Here is a 27,833-nt window from a genome sequence, read left to right on the forward strand (position 1 = left end):
TTGGTTCTTCGAGTGAGAAAAACGATCAATAAACCGGCATCGAACGCATTCACGACATTCCAATGAGAACATTATTAATGTAATGATGTACGCAAAAGACACAGCTCTATTAACTGTTGATCGACCCTACTGACCAGCGAAAACACTGGTTCAGCATTTTAAATAATTATTCTGGATATCAGACCAGAATTGCTCATGAAACAACGTTGCCCTATCATTGCAAAATAGAAAAAAATCTAAGAATTCCATTAGTCCCAAGTTCTATTATTTTATGTTCATTGACTATTGTGGTCGTAGCTAGAGTGTGATAAGGATGCAAACTGTTCTGAGTAATTAACCATCTTGACATTTAAGAAAGTTTACATTACTTGACTATTTGGTACAACGATACATATCGGCTCATATGGTTCCAAGTTCTCTGAATAATTTCCAAGTTGTGCTCCTTATTATAACGGACTAGCATTTAACATCCATTGTTATTACGTTTACAATGAAGAATCATGCATTCATAAATTTTCTGAATGAATCCAAATAATGCGCAGGGCTTTTATGATGTTCTTTCTCTGTGCATGTGATACATAAATGTAAATACATTCTTAAAGAAGAATGCCCAAAGCAGAAGAGTCAAAACATAAACAACAATCTCGAGCATCCAGAACAGATGTGTTCTCCATATGGTGACAGGCACCGCGAATTGATATGGGCACGCTCTTGTATTCTTGCTGGATTCGTGTATGCGTGATTGCATGTGGCAGGATGTGAAATGACAATATAATGTGCATCGGCCTCATCACTATATTTGGATAATTGTGTGAACTTTAATGAAAATTATCTCTTCATGATGAAAACTTTGTTATTCGTTAGTTTGTTAGTGTATTTAATAACACTGCTAGTAGTCACTGCTAACGGGAATATAACATTTCAAAGCCCAAAAGTTCTGATAGTGACTCTAATCCGAAACAAGGAACATACGCTACCCTACTTTTTCACTTATCTCGAAGATCAAGAGTACCCGAAAGCTTGCATTTCTCTATGGTAAGTACTGGCGCATCAATCAGTGTCACTGCTCCAATTTAATCATAATCCAACCCATTAGGATCCGGTCGGACCACAACGAGGATCGCAGTCTAGATATTACGCGGGCTTGGCTGAAGAGAACGACGAAGCTGTATCACAGCGTAGACTTCGGATATCGTAGCGATGCGGAAAACCGTCCCGACGAGAAAAGCCGTACCCATTGGTCGGAGGAGCGGTTCGCTGACGTGATTCGACTCAAGCAGGAAGCGCTTGATAAGGGCCATAAAATGTGGGCTGATTTCGTTCTGGTGAGTAGCAGTGTTTCGTATTTTCATTGTTTATATCGGATGGATTTTACTTTTTCGATGCAACCCATGAGTCATATTGTTGAATAAGAAACACGATTTCCATTTATGAAATTATTATGGAACAACTTAATTACTTTCTCTCATGGAATTTTTGTCGATTACTTACGTATAAAGTTTAACGCTCTCCATGAGACGACTATGGGGATGATCATTCTGTGTCACATATTGTTTTCTGATCCATTAGATTAGTGGTACTTGATTGATGCAGGATGGTGCGTCAACATAATTCTTGCTCCAGGAGAATATTATTCTAAGCTTGTGGGGTATTTGTTTTATTATTAATAACATGCTCATATATAAATAATATTCGTATTGTTTAAGTTTAGGAAACAAAGTAATTGGAGATGGAGTAAGCTGTGTAGAAGTTGGAGAAATATTTTATAGATGATCACCACCATAATCTTCCAAATTATGAATACAGTAATATCCCGATTTTGTCACCCCCCTGGTGAATTTTGGGGTGATAAAACAGGGTATGTGACAAAATTGGAAAAAAAATATTTTCATTTTTTTAATTCATTCCACAAATATGAATCATTTTATGCCTTGGAAAGGCCAAATGCGTGAACGGTACCCGTTATTTCTTGTCGAAATTGCTTACAGAATATTTCCCAGGTACTCAGAAGTCGTTCGTAATAAACTACAGGCGGTGAAAGTTAGTTCATGAAAATCAATGTTGTTTGTGGTATTATTTACGAAAATAAAAAGAATGACAATTTTTTTGGGGTGACAAAATCGGGTCGAAAACGTGACAAAATCGGGACGTGATAAAATCGGGTCGAAAACGTGATAAAATCGGGGGTAGACAAAATCGGGGGTAGACAAAATCGGGGAGTGACAAAATCGGGTCAGTACTGTATTTCACTCTTCAAAGGTATACGAACAAAAACACGAAAGAACAAAAAATTACTCAATTTTCAATACTTTTTCAAAAATGTATAGAATTCGGAAATCACATTTACACATGCATTGCAGTTTAATTATCCTAAATCAAAAACTTTTCGAAATTGAAAGAATTGAAAATTACAAAAAATAATCAAATTACCCTGCTTAAAGACGGTCTTGTGCATTAGACCGTTAACTTTATCATTATGAGGCCTTAACTAACAGAATAGACATTTTCTTAGATTTAGAAATCGTTAGTAGGCGCATGTTCATCACGATCACGGAGTCTATTGGCTTTAGATTTATTTTGTTAATTCCAATTACAGTTGTAACGATTGACCGTGTAACGAGTCGTTCTACCGAACGCATATCACATAGACTGATACGCAGTGCGCTACAAATCCAATTACAAAATGTTCTACCTATCGGGGGTTATTTTACCGGGACCCTAACACATGTAACAAAAGGCGAAACACGAAAGGCAGAATTTCAAAAGTCCCAATTATACTTGATACTTGATGGGCTACTGTAACAGCTCTTCGATGAACCTACGCCGAATGGAGTATCTTTCTCCACTGGACTCGATCCTGGGCCAATCGCTTCCAGTCGCCCTGAACGTTGAGCGCCCTCAGGCCCTCTTCCACAGCAAAAAGCCATCGTGTACGCGGCCTTCCACGAAGCCTACTGCCTCTTCCGGGTTCTCTACTAAATATTATCTTCGCTTGACGTTTGCCGTATATAAGCTTAACATTATCCAGCCCTTTATACACCTGGTACAGTTCGTGATTCATACGACGCCGCCAGAAACCGTTCCCCTGTTTACCGCCGAGTACCGTCCGCAGCACCTTACGCTCAAACACTCCGAAAGTTCTTCGATCAGCCTCCTTTAACGTCCACGTTCCATGGCTGTATATAGCCACCGGAAACATAAGAGTAGTATACAGCGCGAATTTTGTCTTCGTTTGCAGACTACGGGACTTGAGCTGGTTACGAAGTCCGTAATAAGTCCTATTTGCAGCTGCAATACGCCTTTTCACCTCGCGGGTAACATCATTATCGCACGTCACTAATGTTCCAAGATACTTCTACTACTTAAAATTTTTCACCATCTAGCACCAGTTCACTGCATTCTGCATTCGAGATTTCCTTCAAAAATACATACTGAATTTCCTCCCATAATTTCTCCGGAAGTTTCTTCAGAAATTTATGACGGAAATCCTCCGATTTCGCTCCATAATTTAAGTTGTAAATCTATAAGAAATTCCTTCGGAAATTCTTCTACAAACTTCTCCGGGAATTCTTCCAGGAACTCTTTTAATTCCTCCGGGAAAACTTCCAGGATTTTTTCCGGGAATACCTCCATAAATTCAATATCGAAATCCTCTAGGATTTCCTTCTGGAATTTTTTTCGCAATTTATTTCAGAATATCCTTCAAGAATTCCTCTAGATTTTTTTTTAATTTCTCCAGGAATTCGTCCAAGTATTTCCTCGGAAATTCTTCCAGGTATTTTTCCCGGAATTCCTTCCGGTACTTCTCCAGGAATTCCTTCAGGAATTTCTCCGGGAATTTTTCCGCGGAATCGTCCTGGAATTCCTTCCACACTTAACTCGAAATTTACTCCAGAATTTCATTTGGAAATTGATTTGAGAGTTCCTCCAGGATGACTTCCAGAAATTTCATCAGAACAAACCCCCGGGAATTCATACAGTGATTTCCGGGAATTCTCCGGGAATTCCTTCAGGAACTTCTCCAAGATTTTTTGAAGTTCCTCTAGAAATTCAACTCCGGGTATTCCACCGGCTGTTTCTCTGAAAATTCCTCCGGGAGTTCCACCAGTAGTTTCTACGGGAATTCATTCAGCCTTTCTTTCAGGAATTCATTTAGGCTTTCTTTAGGAATTTATCTACAAATTCCTCCAGAAGCTCCTCCGAGGATTTCTCTAGGAGGTCCTCTAAGAATTCTTCCAGGAGTTCTTCCTAGAATTCTTACGGAAGTTCATTTGAGAGTTCATCCGGGAGTTCTTACGAGAGTACATCCACCCAACCAGCGGATGTTAGATTTTCTAACAATTATGTATAAGAATCTACCAAAACCTGTATAAGAACTGGGCATATGCGAAATTGTTGGATTCTTATACAAGTATTGTATAACAATCTAACAATTTTGTAAGCTTTTCTAACAATATTTGTTTGAGAGCTTACATTTTTTGTATAAGAAACTAACAATTTCGCACATGCCCAGTTCTTTACAGGTTTTGTTAGATTCTTATACAGAATTGTTAGAAAATCTAACAATCGCCGGTTGGGTGTCCGGGAATTCCTCCGGAAATTCTTCCTGTAGTTCTTCAAGAAATTCCTCCAGATGTTCCACCAGCAGTTCCTCCGTGAATTCCTCTAAAAATTTCTCCGGGAATTCCTCCGGAAATTCCTGCGGGACTTCCTCCAGAAATTATTCTTGGAGTTCCTCCGGGAGTTGCTCCTCAGAGGAACACATGGTACCCGGTAGAAACGAAAATTGGCCACTTCCCCAGGGGAACCAGTCCCTGCTCCCTTCGGGTACTTCCCGGAGGGTGGCCAATTCTATCGAAAATCGCCGAAATGTACTCCAGTGTACTTGTTTTGCAAAATCATGAAGTCTGACATGTCGCACGATGGGTTCCTAGATTGAACGAAAATTGATTTTGATGTGCTTTACAAGTCTTGTGAACATTGCGATTCGTTCTGTTCATGTTTTGACCATGTTAAAGTGATTTTCAAGCTTATAAGTGCATAAAAACACTGTTTCCAATAAAAGTCGTTGTTCTACAAAATTCTTGAATTTATGACAAATCATTGCTAATTTAGAATATTTATTTTCCTCTTTTTTCCCTGGACATTTGAGTAATATATCTTCTAATGTCCGATTTACCGTTAAATTCTTAAAAATCAAAAGCTGAACATTAATCATAAATTTGCACGTTGGCAAACAAGTTGTTCGAACAAAGAAGCTTTAATTTCACTCGTTACTACGACGCACTAAATGCTAAAAGCATACAGACATATGGTGAAATCATTGGCGTAACTAGCCCCAATTCTTAGAGGGGCTATAGCCCTTTCATCTATTTTCTCTATTTTGAGCTTCTTTTCAATATTTCTCGATTATTTTACCACCTTATTGAGCTTCTTTCATCACGTACTTTCTGTTGTATCCCAATGTGTTTGTTTACCATCCGATGATTCCTACAAACAACGACTCAAATTGATAGTGCATGGCTATTGCGTCTAAGTGTAGTAGCGTTCGGGTTTGTCTCGCACATTGGAAGGACAATATGTGATCGCCGTCAGGTTTCCACCGGTAGGCAGGGAATTTTTTGCATATTTCATAAATTTCATAAAATCTCAAATAAAATAAATGCAACATTCCTGTATGGATTCCGACGGGAATCCTCCAAGGATTTCGATGAGAATCCTTTAGTGATATTGACGGAAATGTTACAGGGATTCCGACAGGAGTCCCCAGATATTTCGACGGGAACCTCCTCCAGGAATTTTGAAGGCAATCTACCTGAGAGTCCGAAGAGAATGTTCTAGACATCAAATCTTCCCAGGATGTCTACGGGAATCCTCCAGGGATTCCAACGGGAATGTTCCAGGGATTCCTATGAAAATCTTCTAAAGAATCCGAATAGAATCCCCCAAGAACTCAGACGTGAATGTTCCAGGGATGTAGAAGCAAATCGTCGAAGAATTCCGAAGTAATCTCTCGATGGATCCCGAAGCGAAATGTCGAAAGACTTCGTATTAATTCTCCAGGGATTCCGTAAAGAATCCTCCAGCGATTCCAGCGGGAATCCTCCAGCGATGTTGAAGCAACTCGTTGTTGAAGCAAATTATCGAAGCAATTCGTCGAATGATTCCGAAGTAAATCTAACTAAATCTTCGAGGAATTCGGAAGCGAATCGTCGAATGATTCCGTCGAGGGATTTCTAAGCAAATCGTCAGAGGGAATTCCGATCGTCAAGGGATTCTGAGGCAAATCATTGAGGGATTCCGAGGCAAAACGTCGAGAGACTCCGAGCTAAATATTCTACGGATTCTGAAGCGTATCGTCGAAGAATTCTGAAACAAATCGTCAACAAATTCAAGGCAAATCTCCGAACGATTCCTAATCTTCAAACGACTTCTAAACCAACCGGAGGAATTCCGAAGCAAATTAACAAAGATTCTGAAGCAAATCCTTCAAGAGTTATAAAGGGTATACCACCACAGATTCCTAAGGGTATCCCTAAAAACTCAAAGGTGCAGCCCAATCGGGTTGTACGCAAAGGTGACGTTGAACTACGTAGCTGTATGTAATGTACAGGTTTTCTGTTCGATGAGACCAAAGCAAGCGTGTTTCAAGCCAAGGGTGAATCTGTTTTCGCTGTTTATCCTGCACTCCTGTGATTGTGTGATTTTAGACTAACATTTAAAAAGGATGATAAAAATATGTTTTTTCAAATAAACGAGGACGAATAACACTCTTAAGCGATCATATATCCAAATTATCAATTAATAAAAACTCGCTAGAGAGTAAGAATCGTTCGATAATTGTATCTTGATTCGAAGCATTATTGGTGAATGCTACTTTTGAACTTTTTTCCCTACATAACACCAAAACACAATGCCAAACATTCGATTGAGATTCATTGTTTACATTAAATTGGTATTAGATTAGTTTGGTTTACATTAAAATAATAATTTTGTGTTGCAAGATTTGAAAAGTTATCGCCGATAACAACTCGCCTACTTTTCACACCTGCGAAGTTATCAAATGATAATTCCAAAAATCTGGCTGATAGTGTACCGCTGCGCTGCCTTGGCCGCTGCTTGACAGTTTGAGAGTTTATTGATAATAATTATTATTTCTTCACGTGAGGAGTCGGACTTTGCATTTACTTCAGCCGACACCAAGAGCCGAAGAAAGATTACCAGAACGCATTTACTGCAGCAGCGAAAAAGATTCCGAGCCTCTCTACTGGCATCAATAGACGTAAGCGAGCAACTGTCGTCAAACGCCCCCATGCTTTACAGAGAAAACGCGCGTGTAAGTTAGCAGAAACGAGTTAAAAGTCCTGTAAGTTGCATTAATTTGACGTCTATGCCGTCTATGCCGTCTGACGTCTATACATAGGGGAAACTGGACACACATGATCCCCGGGGACACAAGATCCCCCCTGTTTTCTCTAAAACTAATCACATTTTTATACCAGTGATATGTGCAAACGGATCCGTTAGATAGATAATTGAATCTGAGTAACATTTGATATTAGTTACTTTATGTATATGGGTTTTTTTTATAGCCTATTCAGATTACGCCATTAATGACATAATAATTGGCGTTTCAGGGTAAATACGCTTTATGATGTCATTATTTACGTAATATTCCATACATTTTGCGCTGTCAAAAGATACCCGCTAAAAAGAGAAATAAAGAATTTATTACGAACAATTATTACGAGAGAGCTTTCGTTCTAACTGGGATGCAGGGAGAAATTCAACAAAACAAAACTGACAAGCGTCACGCTCTCTTTGCCAGAGAGAAAATTCTCTCTGTTTTCATTTCGTTTCATAGTTGACAGTCATGCTCTTTCTGTCGCAGCAGGGTCGAATGCATGTTAGATGGAAATCTTCTGAGCGCTGAAGAATAACTCGGATTGTGATGGTTTTGTGGAAAGCATTTTATATGATGAAAAATAATGATGATAATTATTTATTCTCCACTTATTCAACATGAATTGTTTAAAAAACAGATGCTCTCTAGAATTAACATGAAGTATTTAACTTAAACCTAGATTTAATAGAACAAATCGAATAAATTTTCAAAGTTCAAGGGCCAATGCGGAAGACAATTTAAAACGTAGGAATGGTTGTAAAACGAGTATATTTGATGAATAAACATGATTTCATAAATTGTTTCAATTCTGCTCCTTGAATGGCTTAATATACTTTAGATTTCAACATTTTTCACGTGGGACAACTGTACGATTTGAATGGGATGTATATATAAAGTAGAATAACCTTAAATAAAACATGGATTGGTAATGCATTAATTCATCCAAAATCCAGTTTAAATTATATCACATTCACACGATTCGATTTTGTTAGAAGCTGTATCATTGATTGTCGAGTAGAACGCAATGCACAGTGTTGCTTTTTGTCGATTTCGTGCGCTTTTTAATAGCATCGTTTCTGTTGATTTTTCGCTGTAGTTTGTTTGGAGGAAACGTTAGATATCATAAAGGGCTTTTTGAGAAAATCTGTGAAATGATTAATCCACCTAAAAGTGAGATAAAATTTTACTTTTTCACCTAAACCGTATATGCGCCTAGTGTCTTCGAGAAAGTTGTAGCGGATGGTATTTTAGGCCACTTTGCCAAAAATCATGTATCTGTGACTTATACTTTACTAGATATGTGACATTTACCGTGGAAGGCCCCTAAAATCAGTTTTTGAGCATAACTTTTTTTATATGTTTCAGGCACTTTTACACCCTTCTACAAAGTTGTTTGGCTAATAAAAATACACGTTTTTGTAGAACATTGCGAAGCTCTATCTCTTAAAATTGATAAGTTATTTGAGAAAATATGTTTTTTCTAGGGGTATTTGAGAATCGTATAACTTGGTCCGGCGCAAAATGGCGCAGACATCTTTTTAGTTCTCTGAAGCTGCTGTATGTTGACTCTTGCCTAGCGATTGAAGCTTGTGTTTACACGAAATTACAAACGAGTTATATAGATTTTAAATTTTCTTGTTTTTGGCCTTACTCGTACACTAAGATTATGTATAGGCTATAGGATCGCACTGAAAACCAATATTTGATGGTGGCCCATAAGCCCATAGTTTTATATAGAAATTCGATAAACTGAGCTGATGTCTGTATGTGTGTATGAGTGTATGTGTGTATGTGTAGACATTTAAAAGACACCTTTTTGCCTTTCTCGTACACTAAGTGCAAAACTAAAAGACTTTTTTATTAAGACTAGATATACACATAGTGTCTTCGGGAAAGCTGTAGCGGATAGTATTTTGAGCCATATTGCCAAAGACACCCCATGTCTAACTATTATACTTTAAAAAATATGTGACTTTTTCAATGGAAGATCCCTAAAATCACATTTTTTATCATAACTTTTTTTCTATTTTTCCAAGACTTTTCCAACCTTCTACAAAGTTATTTGTCAAACAAAACTACACGTTTTTGTGGAACATTGCGAAGCGCTATCTCTTAAAGCTTAAAAGTTATAATGAAAAGGTGTTTTTTCTAGGGGTGTTCAGAAATCAAATAGCCTGTTCCGGCGCAAAATGGCCCACAAAACTTTTTAGGATTCAGAAACTACTGTTCTTCTACTTTTCTCTAGTGATTGAAACTTATGTTTACACGAAATTACACGTGTGTTATATAGATTTCAAACTTCCTTCCAAACACCCCTAGAAAAAACACCTTTTACCCTTCTTACACCCTAAGAAGGGTATAAAGATCGCTTGAAAAACCGACTTTTTATCCGAGGCTCGGAGACCCAAGTCGTATATACCAATCAACTCAGCTCGACGAACTGAGCACATGTATGTGTGTGTGTGTGTGCGTGTGTGCGTGTGTGCGTATGTGTGTGCGTTACAAAAATCTCACATCAAGATCTCAGCCGTCCGTGGACCGATTTGCACGATTTTAACACTAAACGAAAGCTATGACTTTGTCATTGTACGAGTTCAATTTTTTTTTGCAATCGGACATTTGGTTCCAGAGATATGTGAGAAATACGAACATGAAGTGCATTTTCAGAAAACTAACATAATAATGTCACATGAATATCTCAGCCGTCTGTAAACCAATTTGCATGATTTTATCTTTAAACGAAAGCTATGACTTTGCCATTGAACCCATTGTATTTTGTTTTTGCAATTAGACATTGGGTTCCGGAGATATCTCTGAAATACGAACATAAAGCATTAGACGCATCAACTTCACACATTGGTAAAATATGTCCCATCAAGATCTCAGTCGTCCTTGAACCGATTTGTGCGATTTTATCTTTAAACGAAAGCTATGTTTTTGTCATTGGACCCATTCATTTTTTTCTGCAATCGGAAATTCGGTTTCAGAGATATCTGTGAAATACGAATATGAGACATATTTTCAGACTACTAATGAAGAATTGTCACACCAATATCTCAGCCGTCTATGACCCGATTTGAACTCTTTTGGGCTTAAACAGAAGCTGTAATATTGCCATTTAAGGCGGCAAATCAAATCTGCAGTCTTTTTGTTTTTTTTTTAATTGTTAAATTTCCAGAAGTATCCTTTTTTACCCTTCTTACACCCTAAGAAGGGTATAAAGATCGCTTGAAAAACCGACTTTTTATCCGAGGCTCGGAGACCCAAGTCGTATATACCAATCAACTCAGCTCGACGAACTGAGCACATGTATGTATGTGTGTGTGTGTGTGCGTGTGTGCGTGTGTGCGTATGTGTGTGCGTTACAAAAATCTCACATCAAGATCTCAGCCGTCCGTGGACCGATTTGCACGATTTTAACACTAAACGAAAGCTATGACTTTGTCATTGTACGAGTTCAATTTTTTTGCAATCGGACATTTGGTTCCAGAGATATGTGAGAAATACGAACATGAAGTGCATTTTCAGAAAACTAACATAATAATGTCACATGAATATCTCAGCCGTCTGTAAACCAATTTGCATGATTTTATCTTTAAACGAAAGCTATGACTTTGCCATTGAACCCATTGTATTTTGTTTTTGCAATTAGACATTGGGTTCCGGAGATATCTCTGAAATACGAACATAAAGCATTAGACGCATCAACTTCACACATTGGTAAAATATGTCCCATCAAGATCTCAGTCGTCCTTGAACCGATTTGTGCGATTTTATCTTTAAACGAAAGCTATGTTTTTGTCATTGGACCCATTCATTTTTTTCTGCAATCGGAAATTCGGTTTCAGAGATATCTGTGAAATACGAATATGAGACATATTTTCAGACTACTAATGAAGAATTGTCACACCAATATCTCAGCCGTCTATGACCCGATTTGAACTCTTTTGGGCTTAAACAGAAGCTGTAATATTGCCATTTAAGGCGGCAAATCAAATCTGCAGTCTTTTTGTATTTTTTAAAAATTGTTAAATTTCCAGAAATATCCTTTTTTTTATTTTGAAATCGATAAAAGCATGATAATATCAGTTATTTTATATTCAATTGAAGGTCATATGCATAGAAATTGTAATATGCACTGGGCACACACAACCATTCAAAAGTGTAAGAAGGGTTGCGTTCACTGTAGGTGGATTAAGTCGGGTTTTTCATTATAATATAACTTTTAAGCTTTAAGAGATAGCGCTTCGCAATGTTCCACAAAAACGTGTAGTTTTGTTTGACAAATAACTTTGTAGAAGGTTGGAAAAGTCTTGGAAAAATAGAAAAAAAGTTATGATAAAAAATGTGATTTTAGGGATCTTCCATTGAAAAAGTCACATATTTTTTAAAGTATAATAGTTAGACATGGGGTGTCTTTGGCAATATGGCTCAAAATACTATCCGCTACAGCTTTCCCGAAGACACTATGTGTATATCTAGTCTTAATAAAAAAAGTCTTTTAGTTTTGCACTTAGTGTACGAGAAAGGCAAAAAAGGTGTCTTTTAAATGTCTACACATACACACATACACTCATACACACATACAGACATCAGCTCAGTTTATCGAATTTCTATATAAAACTATGGGCTTATGGGCCACCATCAAATATTGGTTTTAGTGCGATCCTATAGCCTATACATAATCTTAGTGTACGAGTAAGGCCAAAAACAAGAAAATTTAAAATCTATATAACTCGTTTGTAATTTCGTGTAAACACAAGCTTCAATCGCTAGGCAAGAGTCAACATACAGCAGCTTCAGAGAACTAAAAAGTTGTCTGCGCCATTTTGCGCCGGACCAAGTTATACGATTCTCAAATACCCTAGAAAAAACATATTTTCTCAAATAACTTATCAATTTTAAGAGATAGAGCTTCGCAATGTTCTACAAAAACGTGTATTTTATTAGCCAAACAACTTTGTAGAAGGGTGTAAAAGTGCCTGAAACATATAAAAAAGTTATGCTCAAAAAACTGTTTTTAGGGCCTTCCACGGTAAATGTCACATATCTAGTAAAGTATAAGTCACAGATACATGATTTTTGGCAAAGTGGCCTAAAATACCATCCGCTACAACTTTCTCGAAGACACTAGGCGCATATACGGTTTAGGTGAAAAAGTAAAATTTTTATCTCACTTTTAGGTGGATTAATCATTTCACAGATTTTCTCAAAAAAGTCCTTTATGATATCTAACGTTTCCTCCAAACAAACTACAGCGAAAAATCAACAGAAACGATGCTATTAAAAAGCGCACGAAATCGACAAAAAGCAACACTGTGCAATGGTTCAGTTTCCATTTTTGAAAAAAAAAAAAATAAATTGCTGAGTTGCCCTTCATACATGGAGATACTGGTGGAAATACATTTTAGTTCGATAATATTTCTTGAAAATTGGTCCAATCGTCCTTTTTTTATTTATTTGTGAGAATTCCCAAAAGTATCTAAATTTTTCTATCAAATCTCCGTTCGATCATAGTACAAAATCAAAATACTTTTTAAACTTAAAAATAAATTGAGGAATAGTCTGATTCCCCGAAGAACGGCGCACCCAACTAATGAATGTAGCTTCGCTCATTATCCTTAATGAGAGCTTCAAATCAAGACAAAATTTTCAAAACGACTTATCTGCTTTTGTAAACAAAGAGTCAAACGAAGATTTGACGAATCTGATAGCTCTCCCACGCAAACCAACACCATCAATAGGTAGGTGAAGGATTCCGCTACCTGTTGATGGTGTTGATTTGCGTGGGAGAGCTATCAGATTCGTCAAATCGTCGTTTGAATCTTTGTTTTTTTTTCTCCCCTGTTCAGGTGTGCCACTGCGACCAATTATTAGATCTATTGTAGCGTTACCCGTATCCTTAGTGTTTAAGTGCATGTCGAATTACTCCAGTGCTATTGAGAAGCAATGCAGTATCGGTTTCGATACAGTTGTTGTTTTGTTTTCTCAAGACTACCATGACAAGGTCCCGCTATTTAGACCCTTCATAGAGAGCAATCCCATTGAAGGCGCGCCCCTTATCAATAGGAAATCAATCCTTTCTTGAGAAAATAGAACAGTGATACTGTTTTTGGCCATGCATCGGAGCCCTAGCCACATCCATGTTTTGCTTCTAGAATATCACCAGTAAACAATGAAAACCCGGGATTTAGCTCTGTCTACAAGACCATTTCAAGCAAAAGAATTTGTTCAGTAATAAGATCTTTCGTGTGTTCCTCTCACTACCATTGTTCACCCCGGGACCATCGTCCCTAACCCCTAATCCCAAGGCGTCAAGCGACCCGTGCCGAGGGGATGCATGGCCAGGGGGGTGAAATAATAAGCTAGGCCTTTAACGGAGCCTGTGGGGTACCTGGGCACCCTCCACAGTAATTGTCCCTTACCGCGTTATGCTGGGCTCTGGCGTGGTGGACCTCTTTTCCCGAGCAACTCGTGGGACCAAAATGGAAAACCAAGTCAATTCTTCAATTAGTGGTAGTAGTGTAGGCGACAACCCCTTCGCAAGAGGTGGGTTGTTCAGGTCTCCGTCTAGGAGGCCAGAGGCAATAGTCGGCAGCTCAGTGCGCAGCGCCAGCGTGGGTCACTCAACGTTCCTCTCGGCTATAAAAACGCCGGAAGGGGTTATTGACGGCCCATGGCTTGTGATTGCGATGAACCGCAAACGCGATGGGCTTTCGGCCTTCGAGGTGGCGACGGAACAGCTGGACGCCATCATCGACTTTGCGTCATCGAAGCATAATATCAGCAAGGACCTCAAGAGGAGCTTGCAGAAACTTCGAAAGTCGATGCTGGACGCCAAGCTGGAGAGGGCGGTCGGGACGGCCAAGTGTAAACCCGTGAAATCGGTGGAGTCGAGGTCTACCCAGACTGAGGCCCAAGGATTCGCGGACTCGGGCAAGGTCGAGTCGACCGAAGGCGTGCCAGCTAAGACGGTGGTGCCAAAGTCTGCCCAGACTGAGGCTCAAGTATTTGCGGGTACGTCGGGGGTGACTACTCCAACGGAGCAGACACAAAAACTGGGAGACAGTCTCCAGGGATGAGCTCCCTGGGGGCCGCTCCAAAACGCGGAGGGTTACTACCCCGAACAAGGGTAGTGGGGCTGGGAAGCTGAACCCCGGTCAGGTACCTCCAAAACCGGGGGAGGAAGGACCTGGAAAGGTCCTTCTCAGGCAAGACGGTGGTAAGGGGTCACGGCAGGCTGAGAACTCTCAGCCGCACCAGACCAGGGAAATAGAGGGGAATGACGCCTCCTGGACCCTGGTCAAGAACAAGAGGAAACCGAAGACGTCAAGGGCCGAAAAGAAGGCCCAGGCGAATGAGGGTAGCAAGAAGTCTAGGGTAGGCGCCAATCGCTCCAGGGGCGATGCCCTAGTCATCACGGCGGACGAGGCTAAGTACTCGGATGTTTTGAAGGCGATGAGGAGTGACGTCAAGCTCGGTGAACTCGGCGCCGACGTACGTCGAATAAGACGTACCCGGATGGGCGAGATGATACTCGAGCTGAAGCGGGGCGTCTCGCAAAGGGGCGCCGCCTACAAGAAGTCGGCGGAGGAGGTCCTAGGCGAGACGGTCAAGGTGAGGGCACTCACGACGGAGGTGAATCTAAGGGTTAAAGACCTGGACGAGATCACTGAAGTCGAAGAGCTCGTCACGGCACTGCGGCGACAGTGTGAAGTGGAGACGCCCACCGCAGCCGTTCGGCTACGGAAAGGTCCGGCAGGGACGCAGGTAGCATTGGTTCGGCTATCTGCAGCGGTCGCCTCCAAGGTAGTCAAGTTAGGGATCGTCAGTGTGCCCTGTGAGCATATACGAGCAACCCGAAGTTTGCTTCAAGTGCCTGGAACCGGGGCACAAACAATGGGACTGCAAAGGCCCTGACAGAAGCAATCTCTGCCGACGCTGCGCATTGGAGGGCATAAGGCACAATACTGCACGAACCCTCCCAGTTGTTTGATTTTTTCCAGCAAAGCTGTGAACAGCATGCACCCCATGGGGGGTTCGAAGTGCCCAGCGTTTCAGCGTGCTGCTAAATCACAGTGCAGGTAACGCAGCTGGCTTGCTCGGCCTCGCCCGAGTGTTTGGTGTGCGCAGGTTTAGAGGAAAGGCGGAACACGTGTTGTTCGTGTGCTCACGTTTTCGCGCAATGCGTGACCACATGCTTGCCACATGTGGTCTGGACACTACCCGGACAACCTAGTTCGGAGGATGTGTAAAGACGAAGTTGGCTGGAACGCCGTTTTATCGGCTATCGCCCAAATCGTCTCGGAGCTACACAGAAGGTGGCGCGTGGACTCAAGGATGGCTAGTTCAGGCGCAAATAAGAGGTGGTCCAAGGGATCGGAGTCGGCTTCATGGGTCATACCGGTGGTCATGCTCTGTGGTCGAACTCGATCCTTTTATCGAACAAGTGGCCGCGCGAAGAACAACATGGTATCGTCGCTTTCGCGGCGTCGGTCAACCGGGCGGGTTCCGAGCCCGAGGACGGAAAGGGGTCCTCGTCAAGGCTGGGGCAGGCGTAGGCCTCGAGTCGGCAAGTCCCTCTGTGTGCTGGCGAATAGGCCCTATCGCAGAAAGGTCAATTTGGGGTGCACGCGGCATCATCATTCTTGATACCAGTCGTGCAGAGGGAAGCAGGCGCGAAGTCGACCCTGCCCAACTTCCGAGGACATAGTGCGTGGTAAGGCCACCTGGAAAGCCGGCAATGCGCTGGCACGATACCATGGTGTTCTTCTAAAAAGCGAGTCACGATGTTCGATGCTGCAAGGACACGCAGCTAACCTCGAGGGTGCGTCATGCACTGGCCCCCTTTGAAGCATTACTTTCTGGTTGTACCGAAGGGACGATGGGCTTGGCGGCAATGGAAACGGTTTAGCTGGTCGGGGATGCAGCCCTGCCTCCCTCATTAGAGGTGGCCCCTAACCCAGCACTTCCTGGTCAACCCAGGATGTCTGTTGAGCAGATTCCCCCTCCATTGTTTAGGAAGAAAAAAAAACTACCATTGTTCACCAGTTCAAGAAGAGTTAGTACGTATTTAAACCCCTAACTCGATTTTTCCAGCAGTCAGTTCAGCCTAGGACCGGGTACCGAGGTTTTTTAACTTATTGCTTGAAAAGTTGTTTCCGCTGCATACAGTTTAGCCTCAAACAAGAGGAATTCGAGTCTTTCAACTGTCTGCAAGGTAACATTAATTATGTTTTATTTCTGAGACTGCTGTTGGTAGCGGGGACTAAATACGATGAATCCTTAATTACCACAACTTATTGCCCTAGCTAGAAAAATGGATTAGGTTAGGGCTCTGTTTGGTAGATCTTACACCGCAACACACTACGTCAAAGTGATCTACCGTGTTACGGGAAAATCTTTGTTTACAAAAGCAGATAAGTCGTTTTGAAAATTTTGTCTTGAAATATTCTTCGAAAATCCCTTTTCATATTTTTTTTTATATTTTTTTTCGTAGAAACTTTGTTCAGAAAAAAATGTTCGATTGTCGCCACACAAATGATTGATTTCGCAAATTAAATTTTAAAACTCTCCTTGAATTCAACCCTGTATTAGCGTGCAAATGAGGAAACATGGAAACGTCAAGATATATTATCTTGCTGCAGTCTGAACACCTCGTAATAATTGGATACCCTCTCATTTAACAAAGTCATAAATAGCCCAATCTGAATAGGCTATTAGAGAGGTTTTATTATTTGCATTTTATTATGCATTCTCAATCCTTTTTTTCTTCAGAAGAGAAAAGTTTAATAACATTGAATATGTCCAACCAAAACGTACCAAATTTTTACTGGACAAAGTTTTATTGTTGTAGAATTGAATAAATTCATTCAATTAACTATTGCTTATTTTCTATTGAATACTAAAAACAAAACAAGATAAATACTCAACACGGACACACTTGATCCCCCTACAGTTTGGACACACTTGATCCCGAAATTGCATATACTGATGTGTACGTTGCATTATGTCTGTTTGTTTGTGCTTAAACAGAGACTCGAAATTCGGTAATTGCCGAAGAGATCGGTGATCTAAAAAATTACGGATGTTTAGGTCATTTTTCGCAAGTTAATTAGAAACTGTAATAAAAATTTCTGATTTTCGGTGATCTATATATATATATATATATATATATATATATATATATATATATATATATATATATATATATATATATATATATATATATATATATATATATATATATATATATATATATATATATATATATATATATATATATATATATATATATATATATATATATATATATATATATATATATATATATATATATAACAAAATTCGCATTTGTACGACCGCGCATCACTCAAGAATGGACAGCCCAATTTTTGCTAATTTATATCACTTTTCTTCTTCTATTTACGAAGAAAAATGTTGTGATGGAACTGGAATACTTTAAATATCAATGCCCAATCTTTTCGTTGAAATGGTTTTTCGTACAATTCTGAATGATTTTTTTTTAAATTTTGATCATCTACATATATATAACACAGTTGGCATTTGTACGACCGCGCATCACTCAAGAATAGACAGCCCAATTTTTGCTAATATATATCCCTTTCCTTCTTCTATTTAACAATCAAAATCCGATCTCTCCGATGAAATGGTTTGGCTGTCGTGCATTTTGTATGATAAATGTCATATCATCTAAGTTGACATTATCATCAGATAACGGAAAGATCGATTTTTGTTAATTTTGGTTTTTCTACTAAATTAATTAGAAAAATGTCATGATAAAAAAATGTCAAAAAAAGCAAAATTATTTTGAAAAATCGGTTTGTTTTTTAGATAAATTGTGTACGTAAAAAAATATATCAGTTTTGGGCGAGCCATAGTTCGCCGGTCAGCTAGTTTTTTTTTTTAATAATTTATAGAAAACTGTGAACTGCGAACATGTAAAAGAGCTGTATTTCTTTGGAATTTCAGTACTAAGCTGAAAAATAGGCAAACGCAAACAAGTTCGGCAAACGTGGTAAATGAAATCTTATTCAGTCATATTTTTATACATACGGTTCAATTCTTGAAGTCTTTCGTGAACCATCATGGAGGGAACTGGAACTGAACAAGTCCCGCAGTCAATGACATTGTCTGCTCGAAATTACCTGAATTACCTGAGAGACTTCCGGAAGAACTCCCTGAGGAACTTCAGAATGAATTCATGGAGAAACTTCCGAAGAAATTCTTGAAGAAATTTTCTGAAGAATTTTGATGGATCTTTTGTAGGAATTCCGGGAAGAATTCTTGGAGGAATTTTCCGAGGAATTCCTGGAGAAGCTTCCTGAAGAATTCCAGGAGGAACTTCCCAACTAATTTTTGGTGGAACTTTCGGAGGAATTCCCGAAGGAACATCTGAAGGATTTGTCGTAAGAACTTTTAAAGGAAATCATGGAGGAACTTCTGGAGGATATTCTAGAGGAACTTCCGGAGCAATTCTTGAAGGAACTTTAGGAGGAACTTCCAAAGATATTCTTAAAGAAACTTCCTTAGTAATTGCTGGGGAATTTGGATGGAATTTGTTAGGAATTCCGGGAAGAATGCTTGGAGAAACTTTCCGATGAATTCCTGAAGAAGATCCCCGAAAAATTCCTGGAGGAACTTCCAAACAAATTCTTTAAGGACTTTCGGATGAATTCCTGATGGAATCTTAGAAGAAACTTTCTGAGGAAGTGCTGGAGCAATTTGAATGGATTTTTAGTAATTCCAGAAAGAATTCTTGGCGGCACTTTCTGAGGAATCCCGGAGAAGCCTCCCGAAGGAAATTCCAAACTAATTCCTGGAGGGACTTGCGGAAGAATTCCTCGAGGAACTTTCGGAAGAATTTCTGAAGAAACTTCCAAGGGGAATTCCTAAACGAACTTGCGAAGAAATTCCTGGAGGGCCTTCGGTAGGAATTCCTTGAGGAACTAATGGAGGAGCTCCTGGAGGAACTTCCGGAGAAATTCCTGGAGCTTTCTAAATAATTACTCCAAACTAACTTCTGAAGGAAATTCGGGAGGAATTCTTGTAGGAAATTCTAGAGGAATTTCTGGAAGAACTGCCGGAGGAAATCCTGGAAGAAAGGAATATCCAGACGAAATCTGGAGGGACTTCCGGAGCAATCTCTGGAGGACATTCCGCAAGGAACTTCTGGAGGCATACCTGGAAAAACTTCCGGAGAAATTCCTGAAAGAACTATCGGAGGAATTTCCGGATGAACTAACGGAAGAACTATTAGAGGAACTTCTGAAGAAATTCTTGAAGAAACTCTCTAAGGAATTGCAGGAGGAATTTGGATAGTTGTTTTTAGGTATTTCGGTAAAATTCCAAGGAACTGCTGGAGGAAATTCAAACTATCTCCTGTAGGAACTTCCGGAACAATTCTTGAACGAACTTCTTTAGGAATTCTTGGAGGAATTTCTGAAGAAATTTTGGTGCTTGAAACTAGTTCACTCCGCCACGCCGCCGCCGCTGGCTAATAAAAATGATCTATCACGGCGCCGCCGGTAAAATTCCAATCGGCGCACAGGTCTATTAAAAAAGCAAACAAATTTTCAGTCACAGGGCGTTAGAAAAATCAACAAAGATTGACAGTTTCTTGTTTAGCTGCTGGGGTTAAAGTTCAGAAATTTGCGAGTGATAATTATTTCGTTCCGTAAATAAAGTATTTTCAACTAAAATTATCAGAGAAAACTTATGAGTTTTTCATATTTGAAATCAGTTATCCCCATTGCATAATGGCATCGACCAGTGAAGGTGATTCTTTTCCTGCAAACGTCACCATTTTGCAGTATTTACTGGAAAACGAAACAACAAAAACTTCGGGCGTTGGTTCCAAAGCAAAAGAGTTCGATTTATCCTCAACGGTAGTGAATCAGCCCACTAGCGAAAGCAGTCATCAGTTGGATCCGGAACCAATTACGGTCTACGAATGCTCCAGGCCCGGCTGCGACAAGCACTACTTGAAACTGGCCCATCTCAAAGCGCATGAAAAAATACATTCCGGGGACTTGGTTTGCGATTGGGAGTCGTATCCGGAGGAAAGCGGACAAGAGGATGCCAGTGGAAGTGGTTTGAAATTCCTGTTGCAAAATGAAAACTTGGAATTAGTTTATGAGAACGATGACTCGAAATCGGAAAACGCTGATGGCATGACAGATGATGTGAATCGTTCTTATTCCGAAGAGGGCGAAGAGATGGAATGTCTACCAGAAATCATCGAGGACGACAGTAAGGTGCTGCCCGAACTATTTAATCAGGATCAGAATAATGCTGATGAAGAGGAAAAACACGTTATACATGTTTTTGACGCTGATGTAAACTTAGAAGACAACTTCATCCTCCTTGAAGAAGATCCGGAGGAGTATGTGCAAATCAGCACGAATCATGATCAACCTATGCGAACTTTCTCGACCAAAGCGAGGAAGCATCTTTGTCCATGGGATGGTTGTGGAAAATCATACACAAAAGCTTCCCACGTAACTGCTCACATGCGAGTCCATACCGGCGAATTGCCTTTCGTTTGCACATGGGAAGGGTGCGACGGTCGTTTTTCGCGAGCAGAAACTCTCACCAGACACTACCGAAAGCACTCGGGGGAACGAGATTTTGCTTGTCCCGTTTGTAAAGCATCGTTTCTTAGGAAGGATCATCTTCGAGGCCATATGAAAAGGCATAATATTGATCGTTTTGTAATCGAAAAGGTGATCAAAAGCCCGGAAAAGACGAAACCAACGTCGCTGAAGCTGGCAGCGATTGCATCGAGGCAGGGTAACAAGGCGAAGCGGAAACGAAAACCTTCAACTCCGGCGGCAAACTCGGTGCGCAATCATGTGTGTAACCACCCGGGATGCGACAAAAGCTACACCCGAGCTAGTCATCTGAAGGCGCACGAAATTCTACATGGCGAGGCTTTGCCCTTCCGATGTCCCTGGGAAGATTGCGGCAGATCCTTTGCCCGGTCGTTTGAGCTTTCGCGGCACAGGAGACAGCACACCGGGGAGAAGAAATTCGTTTGCCATATTTGCCAGCAAGCATTTATGAGGAGTGATCATTTATCTATGCACGTCAAACGGCACATTTTTAGAGCGGTTGGTAAATGACTAATATTGTTCTTGGGCAAAACTTACTTATCTCTATTACAACTATTTTCAGCATAAAGACTACCAATAACGGTATGGAATTCTTGTGATTGTCAACTGGTATATAAGTACTTACTAGTCTCCTATGTAAAGTATTAGTAAAATAAATATGAAAAGCGTGCAATTATAATTAATATTAAATAATATTTTAATTACTGGAACAAAATGTACCATGAAAACATTCATTTTATTTATTCAGACTAAGGCCGAAGTGGCCTGTGCGGTATATAAGAGTCTTCTCCATTCGGCTCGGTGCATGGCTACACGTCGCCAACCACGCAGTCTACGGAGGGTCCGCAAGTCATCTTCCACTGATCGATCCACCTTGCCCGCTGCGCATCTCGCCTTCTTGTGCCCGTCAGATCGTTGTCGAGAACCATTTTCACCGGGTTACTGTCCGACATTCTGGCTACGTGCCCGGCCCACCGCAGTCGTTCGATTTTCGCGGTGTAAACGATGGATGGTTCTCCCAACAGCTGATGCAACTCGTGGTTCATTCGCTTTCTCCACGTACCCTCCGCCATCTGCACCCCACCATAGAGGGTACGCAGCACTTTCCTTTCGAAAACTCCAAGTGCGCGTTGGTGCTCCACAAACATCGTCCAGGTCTTGTGTCCGTAGAGGATTACCGGTCTAATGAACGTTTTGTAGATTGTCAGTTTGGTACGTCGGCGAACTATATTCGATCGGAGCGTCTTACGGAGTCCAAAGTATGTACAGTGGGTCCAAAAAGTATTCGTCTAGCTGCATATTTTTTAGTAAAATTGAAATATAAAACTTAGGCTTGATAGGATACTTTAAATAAAACTTTCTTTTGAATGTGATAAAAAGCTTATCATTTCATTTATTTAGTTAACATCTAAACAGATAACACTGAATCAACAATTTGACGCCACAATGCACGGTTCGAGGCCGCATCTCTTCAACCTCGGATACGCCCCACGCTCGCCAAGTCGTTTTGCACCTGGTCTGCCCATCTCGCTCGCTGCGCTCCACGCCGCCTCGTACCTGCCGGATCGGAAGCGAACACCATCTTTGCAGGGTTGCTGTCCGGCATTCTTGCAACGTGTCCTGCCCATCGTACCCTTCCGGCTTTAGCTACCTTCTGGATACTGGGTTCGCCGTAGAGTTGGACGAGCTCATGGTTCATTCTTCGCCGCCACACACCGTCTTCTTGCACACCGCCAAAGATGATCCTAAGCACCCGTCTCTCGAATACTCCGAGTGCTTGCAAGTCCTCCTCGAGCATTGTCCATGTTTCATATCAGTAGAGGACAACCAGTCTTATTAGCGTCTTGTACATGACACATTTGGTGCGGTGGCGAATCTTTTTCGACCGCAGTTTCTTCTGGAGCCCGTAGTAGGCCCGACTTCCACAGATGATGCGCCTTCGTATTTCACGACTAACGTTGTTGTCAGCCGTTAGCAAGGATCCAAGGTAGACGAATTCCTCGACCATCTCGAAGGTATCCCCGTCTATCGTAACACTGCTTCCCAGGCGGGCCCTGACGCGCTCGGTTCCGCCCACAAGCATGTACTTTGTCTTGCATTCACCACCAGTCCAACTTTTGTTGCTTCACGTTTCAGGCGGGTGTACAGTTCTGCCACCTTTGCAAATGGATCTGTTGAAAATCGTACCCCGGCTCTCCGCATGACACCTTCTAGCGCAATGTTGAATAACAAGCACGAAAGTCCAGCACCTTGCCCCCGGCGCGATTCGAACGAACTAGAGTTTTCGCCCGAAATCTTCACACAGTTTTGCACACCATCCACCGTTGCTTTGATCAGTCTGGTAAGCTTCCCAGGAAAGCTGTTCTCGTCCATAATTTTCCATAGCTCTACGCGGTCCATACTGTCATATGCCGCCTTGAAATCAACGAACAGATGGTGCGTTGGGACCTGGTATTCACGACACTTTTTAAGGATTTGCCGTACAGTAAAGATCTGGTCCGTTGTCGAGCGGCCGTCAACGAAGCCGGCTTGATAACTTCCCACGAACTCATTCACTAATGGTGACAGACGACGGAAGATGATCTGGGATATCCCTTTGTAGGCGGCATTAAGGATGGCGATCGCTCGAAAGTTCTCACACTCCAGCTTGTCGCCTTTCTTGAAGATGGGGCATATAACCCCTTCCTTATTCCACTCCTCCGGTAGCTGTTCAGTTTCCCAGATTCTGACTATCAATTTGTGCAGGCAAGTGGCTAGCTTTTCCGGGCCCATCTTGATGAGCTCAGCTCCGATACCATCCTTGCCAGCTGCTTTATTGGTCTTTAGCTGTTGGATGGCATCCTTAACTTCCCTCAAGGTGGGGGCTGGTTGGCTTCCATCGTCCGCTGAACTGACGTAGTCATCTCCTCTGCTGCCTTGACTTTCACTGCCTGTACTCTCAGCGCCATTCAAATGTTCTTCGTAGTGCTGCTTCTACCTTTCGATCACACACGTTCGTCCGTCAAGATGCTCCCATCCTTTATCCCGGCACATTTCGGCTCGCGGCACGAAGCCTTTGCGGGATGCGTTGAGCTTCTGGTAGAACTTGCGTGTTTCTTGAGAACGGCACAGCTGTTCCATCTCCTCGCACTCCGCTTCTTCCATGCGGCGTTTCTTCTCCTGAAAAAGGCGGGTTTGCTGTCTCCGCTTCCGTCTATAATCTTCCACGTTCTGCCGGGTACCTTGCTGCAGCGCGACCGCCCGCGCTGCGTCCTTCTCCTCCAGAATCTGTCTGCACTCTTCGTCGAACCAATCGTTCCGTCGACTTCGACCCATATACCCAACGTTGTTCTCCGCTGCGTCGTTAATGGCTGCTTTGACTGTATTCCAGCAGTCCTCAAGAGGGGCCCCATCGAGCTCACCCTCTCCCGGCAACGCTGCCTCAAGAGACTTCGCGTCAGAGTCGATGTTAGCCCCACGATATGTCCTGACGTCGATAATGTCGGAGAAGTGCCGTCCATCAATCAGAACGTGGTCGATTTGTGATTCTGTCTGCAGTGGTGATCTCCAAGTGTACCGATATGGGAGGCTGTGTTGGAAGTAGGTGCTGCCAATGGCCATATTCTTGGAGGCGGCGAAATCAATTAGTCGTAGGCCGTTTTCATTCATATCCGTTCATATCATATCCTTGTGTACAGATCTTAATATTCAAATCGATCAACATGAAGATCCTCGATGTCCCTACTAGTTTTATGAGTTGGAATTGCTGCTACTAGTTTTATAAGTTGGGGTTGCTCCAAATATCACACAAGCTCAGGACCCTATGAATCACTCCATTGGTGTTGACAGACAGACAGACATCCAATATCTGAACTCAAGAATGGTTTGGAGTACCGGGAATGTTGAATTTCTTATATACTGATGTAATGATGTCCCGTGGGGCTTCTTCAACTAACTCACAAGCTCGGGAACCTATTAATCACTCTGATGGTCTTGTAGACCTCCAATATCTGTACTCAAGATTGATTTGGAGTACCGCAGGAACTCTGAGAATGTTGTGATTTGTGTATACTGGTGTAATGATGTCCCGCGGGGTTGCTCCAACTATCACACAAGCTCAGGACCTTATGAATCACTCGGTTGGTGTTGTAGACCTCCAAGATCTAAACTCAAGAATGGTTTAGAGTACCGTAGCTATTCTGGGAATGTTGTTTTTTTTTTTAAATACTGATGTAATGATGCCCCATGGGGTTTCTACAACTAACACACAAGCTCAGGATCCTATCAATCACTCGTTTGGTCTTGAAAACCTCAAAGATCTGAACTCAAGAATAGTTTGGAGTACCGTTGATGTTCTGGTAACACTGCGATTTGATAAAAATAGTTTAATTATGTCTCAAGTACCTTTGCCAACTTCATATTAGGATTGAGGCCCCGTAAAACGCGTTGTTGTTTATGTAGATCATCAAGTTCTGTACTCAAGAAGGGTTTGGAAGTCCTAAAAGATCTCAAAATCCGTTTTGGAAGCAGTATGTCCAAAATTTATGTTGAAATACGACGAAAAAAAATCCGTGTTGAATCGGTTAACCAACATTCGCTGCTTACTGGTTAGTACGAGGATGGTCCGAAGAGTTAACATTTAACACGTTATATCAATAAAAGCATTTAACACTCAATAGAGCATACACGTTGCTTTCATTCCTCAAGTTCCGAAAATTACAACAATTTCATTAAGGGCTAATTTCTTCACCTACGCTTAACTCTTAAGCAAAGCTTACCCATACGCTTACATTGTTTGCCTAAGTGTAGCTGACGAAAGCGACCCCAAGCCGATTTTTTTTTTCGCACAGTTGGTGTTAAATATTCGCAAAATATCTTGAGCCTCAAAGAAACAAACCATCCAAGTCGAACGATAATTCATCTGCTTCCCCTTAGAGCAAATATCTGTCATTGTTTTAGAATTTAATTATGTTTCTTTACAGTTTTTAGATGCAGATGTTCTACTCACAAATCCCAACACCATCGCCAAGTTGGTTAGCCTTAATTTACCAATTGTCGCGCCAATGCTGATCTCAGATGGATTGTACTCCAACTTCTGGTGCGGTATGACTGCGGACTACTATTATCATCGAACGGACGAGTACAAGGAAATCCTCAGCTTCGAGAAAACAGGCGAATTTACCGTTCCAATGGTGCACAGCGCGGTCATGGTAAATCTCAATGTTCAACAATCGTTGAATCTTTCGTTTGACAAGAAACGTCTACCGCCGGGACACTACACCGGGCCAACGGACGATATCATCATCTTTGCCATGTCCGCCAACTACAGTTCCATCCCAATGCATATATCAAACTCGGCACTGTATGGCTATATCTTAGTTCCACTGGAACAAGGCGATCCAGTGGAGAAAGATTTGGAACAACTCAGAAACACCAAAGTGTACATTATTAATGAATATGACTCGGTTAGTCTGAAAGATGACTTAAAACATTTTGTTAAGGAGATTCCGAAGTAAGATACTAATTTGTATGGGTGCGAAAGTCATCTCAAGATCTTAATTTTTTTTACAGAGATAAAATGGATTTATCACATATCTATATGATTAATCTGGAAAGAAGACCAGAGCGTAGGAAGAAAATGTTCAGCAATTTCGATGAGCTTGGTTTAGACGTGGAATTCTTTCCAGCTGTAGATGGTCGTCAGCTAAACGACGATAAGTTGCAGGAGATGGGTATTAGGTTTCTTCCCGGATATGCAGATCCGTATCATAAAAGGTAATCGAAATTATACAATCAATGATTTTTACTCCCAATATTTTTTTCGATTATTTCAGACCAATGACCATGGGAGAGATAGGTTGTTTTCTTAGTCATTACTACATCTGGGAAAAGATGGTTGCATTGGGGCAAGAGGTGGTCCTTATTCTGGAAGATGATATAAAATTTGAACCCTATTTCAAACGACGAGTTGCTCTGGTTATGGAGGATGCTCGTCGTATCGGTGGATGGGATCTGATTTACTTTGGTCGCAAGCGACTGCAGGAGAACGACGAGAAATGGGTTGATGGATCTGAAACTCTAGTAGTAGCAGGATACTCATATTGGACCTTGGGGTACCTCATATCTATTCAGGGCGCCAAAAAATTACTCGCTGAGAAACCTCTAGAAAAACTAGTTCCAGTGGACGAGTACATACCGATTATGTTCAACAATCATCCTAACGAGTCCTGGGTAAACAGTTTCAATAATAGGAATTTGGTTGCGTGGAGCGCTGCCCCACTGTTGCTTTATCCAACTCATTATACGGGTGAAGATGGATACATATCGGATACCGAAGACTCCGCCCGAATCGACAATTTCGAAAAACTTCGAAACGATACCTCAGACAGTTCAGTCGAGAAGAAAGGTGATAAGGAGCAGCTGAGTAGCAAAGGACTGATGGATTCAACAATGAATAGAGACGAGCATGACCTGAGTGTGGCCAACCGGAAAAGTGAGCTATAGCATCGGTTGTGGATCGGCTGAACGCATAGAAATGACTGTCTAAAAAGTCGCCGACTTTCGTAATGAGTGCAAAATGAGATTCAATCAAAACAGTTAGTCTATTGAAATATTCAAAAAAGCAATGAACCAAAATTTTAATGTGCCTTATAGTGTCTAACATGTGTGTGTGTCTGCAAAATTTAGCAATAAAGTTTTTTATAATCAATATGGCGTTTATTCAAATTATTCGTCGGATCAGTGATAGTAAAAGTGCTCTTGTATAACAACACTTATGATATTGAGGGGGGCTTTGGGTTTGTTGACGTAATGCT

The 27,833-nt window shown here is 41.2% G+C and overlaps 2 protein-coding genes across 2 annotated transcripts; both read left to right on the plus strand.

Annotated features, from left to right (window-relative positions):
• The first annotated feature begins 496 nt into the window (after nucleotides 1–496).
• LOC134225918 (glycosyltransferase 25 family member) lies at nucleotides 497–27,727 on the plus strand. The gene is made up of 5 exons (XM_062706358.1): nucleotides 497–1,035; nucleotides 1,097–1,325; nucleotides 26,001–26,530; nucleotides 26,590–26,793; nucleotides 26,853–27,727. Exons 1-5 carry the CDS (start codon nucleotides 839–841, stop codon nucleotides 27,520–27,522), a joined length of 1,830 nt encoding a protein of 609 aa, XP_062562342.1. The 5' UTR covers nucleotides 497–838; the 3' UTR covers nucleotides 27,523–27,727.
• On the plus strand, nucleotides 20,028–21,732 carry LOC134225917 (zinc finger protein 510-like). The gene is made up of 3 exons (XM_062706357.1): nucleotides 20,028–20,102; nucleotides 20,169–21,537; nucleotides 21,602–21,732. Exons 2-3 carry the CDS (start codon nucleotides 20,185–20,187, stop codon nucleotides 21,617–21,619), a joined length of 1,371 nt encoding a protein of 456 aa, XP_062562341.1. The 5' UTR covers nucleotides 20,028–20,102; nucleotides 20,169–20,184; the 3' UTR covers nucleotides 21,620–21,732.
• Nucleotides 27,728–27,833: the final 106 nt, after the last annotated feature.

Source organism: Armigeres subalbatus, chromosome 3, assembly GCF_024139115.2.
Source record: "Armigeres subalbatus isolate Guangzhou_Male chromosome 3, GZ_Asu_2, whole genome shotgun sequence".
Lineage (NCBI taxonomy): Eukaryota > Metazoa > Arthropoda > Insecta > Diptera > Culicidae > Armigeres > Armigeres subalbatus.

Bases quoted from the DNA above. Each gene is read 5' to 3' on its own strand.
- LOC134225918 (XM_062706358.1), top strand. From the start codon at position 839: ATGATGAAAACTTTGTTATTCGTTAGTTTGTTAGTGTATTTAATAACA. The intron at 1,326-26,000 runs GTGAGTAGCAGT...GTTTCTTTACAG, and splicing joins TGTGGGCTGATTTCGTTCTG to TTTTTAGATGCAGATGTTCT. The intron at 26,794-26,852 runs GTAATCGAAATT...CGATTATTTCAG, and splicing joins GCAGATCCGTATCATAAAAG to ACCAATGACCATGGGAGAGA.
- LOC134225917 (XM_062706357.1), top strand. From the start codon at position 20,185: ATGGCATCGACCAGTGAAGGTGATTCTTTTCCTGCAAACGTCACCATT.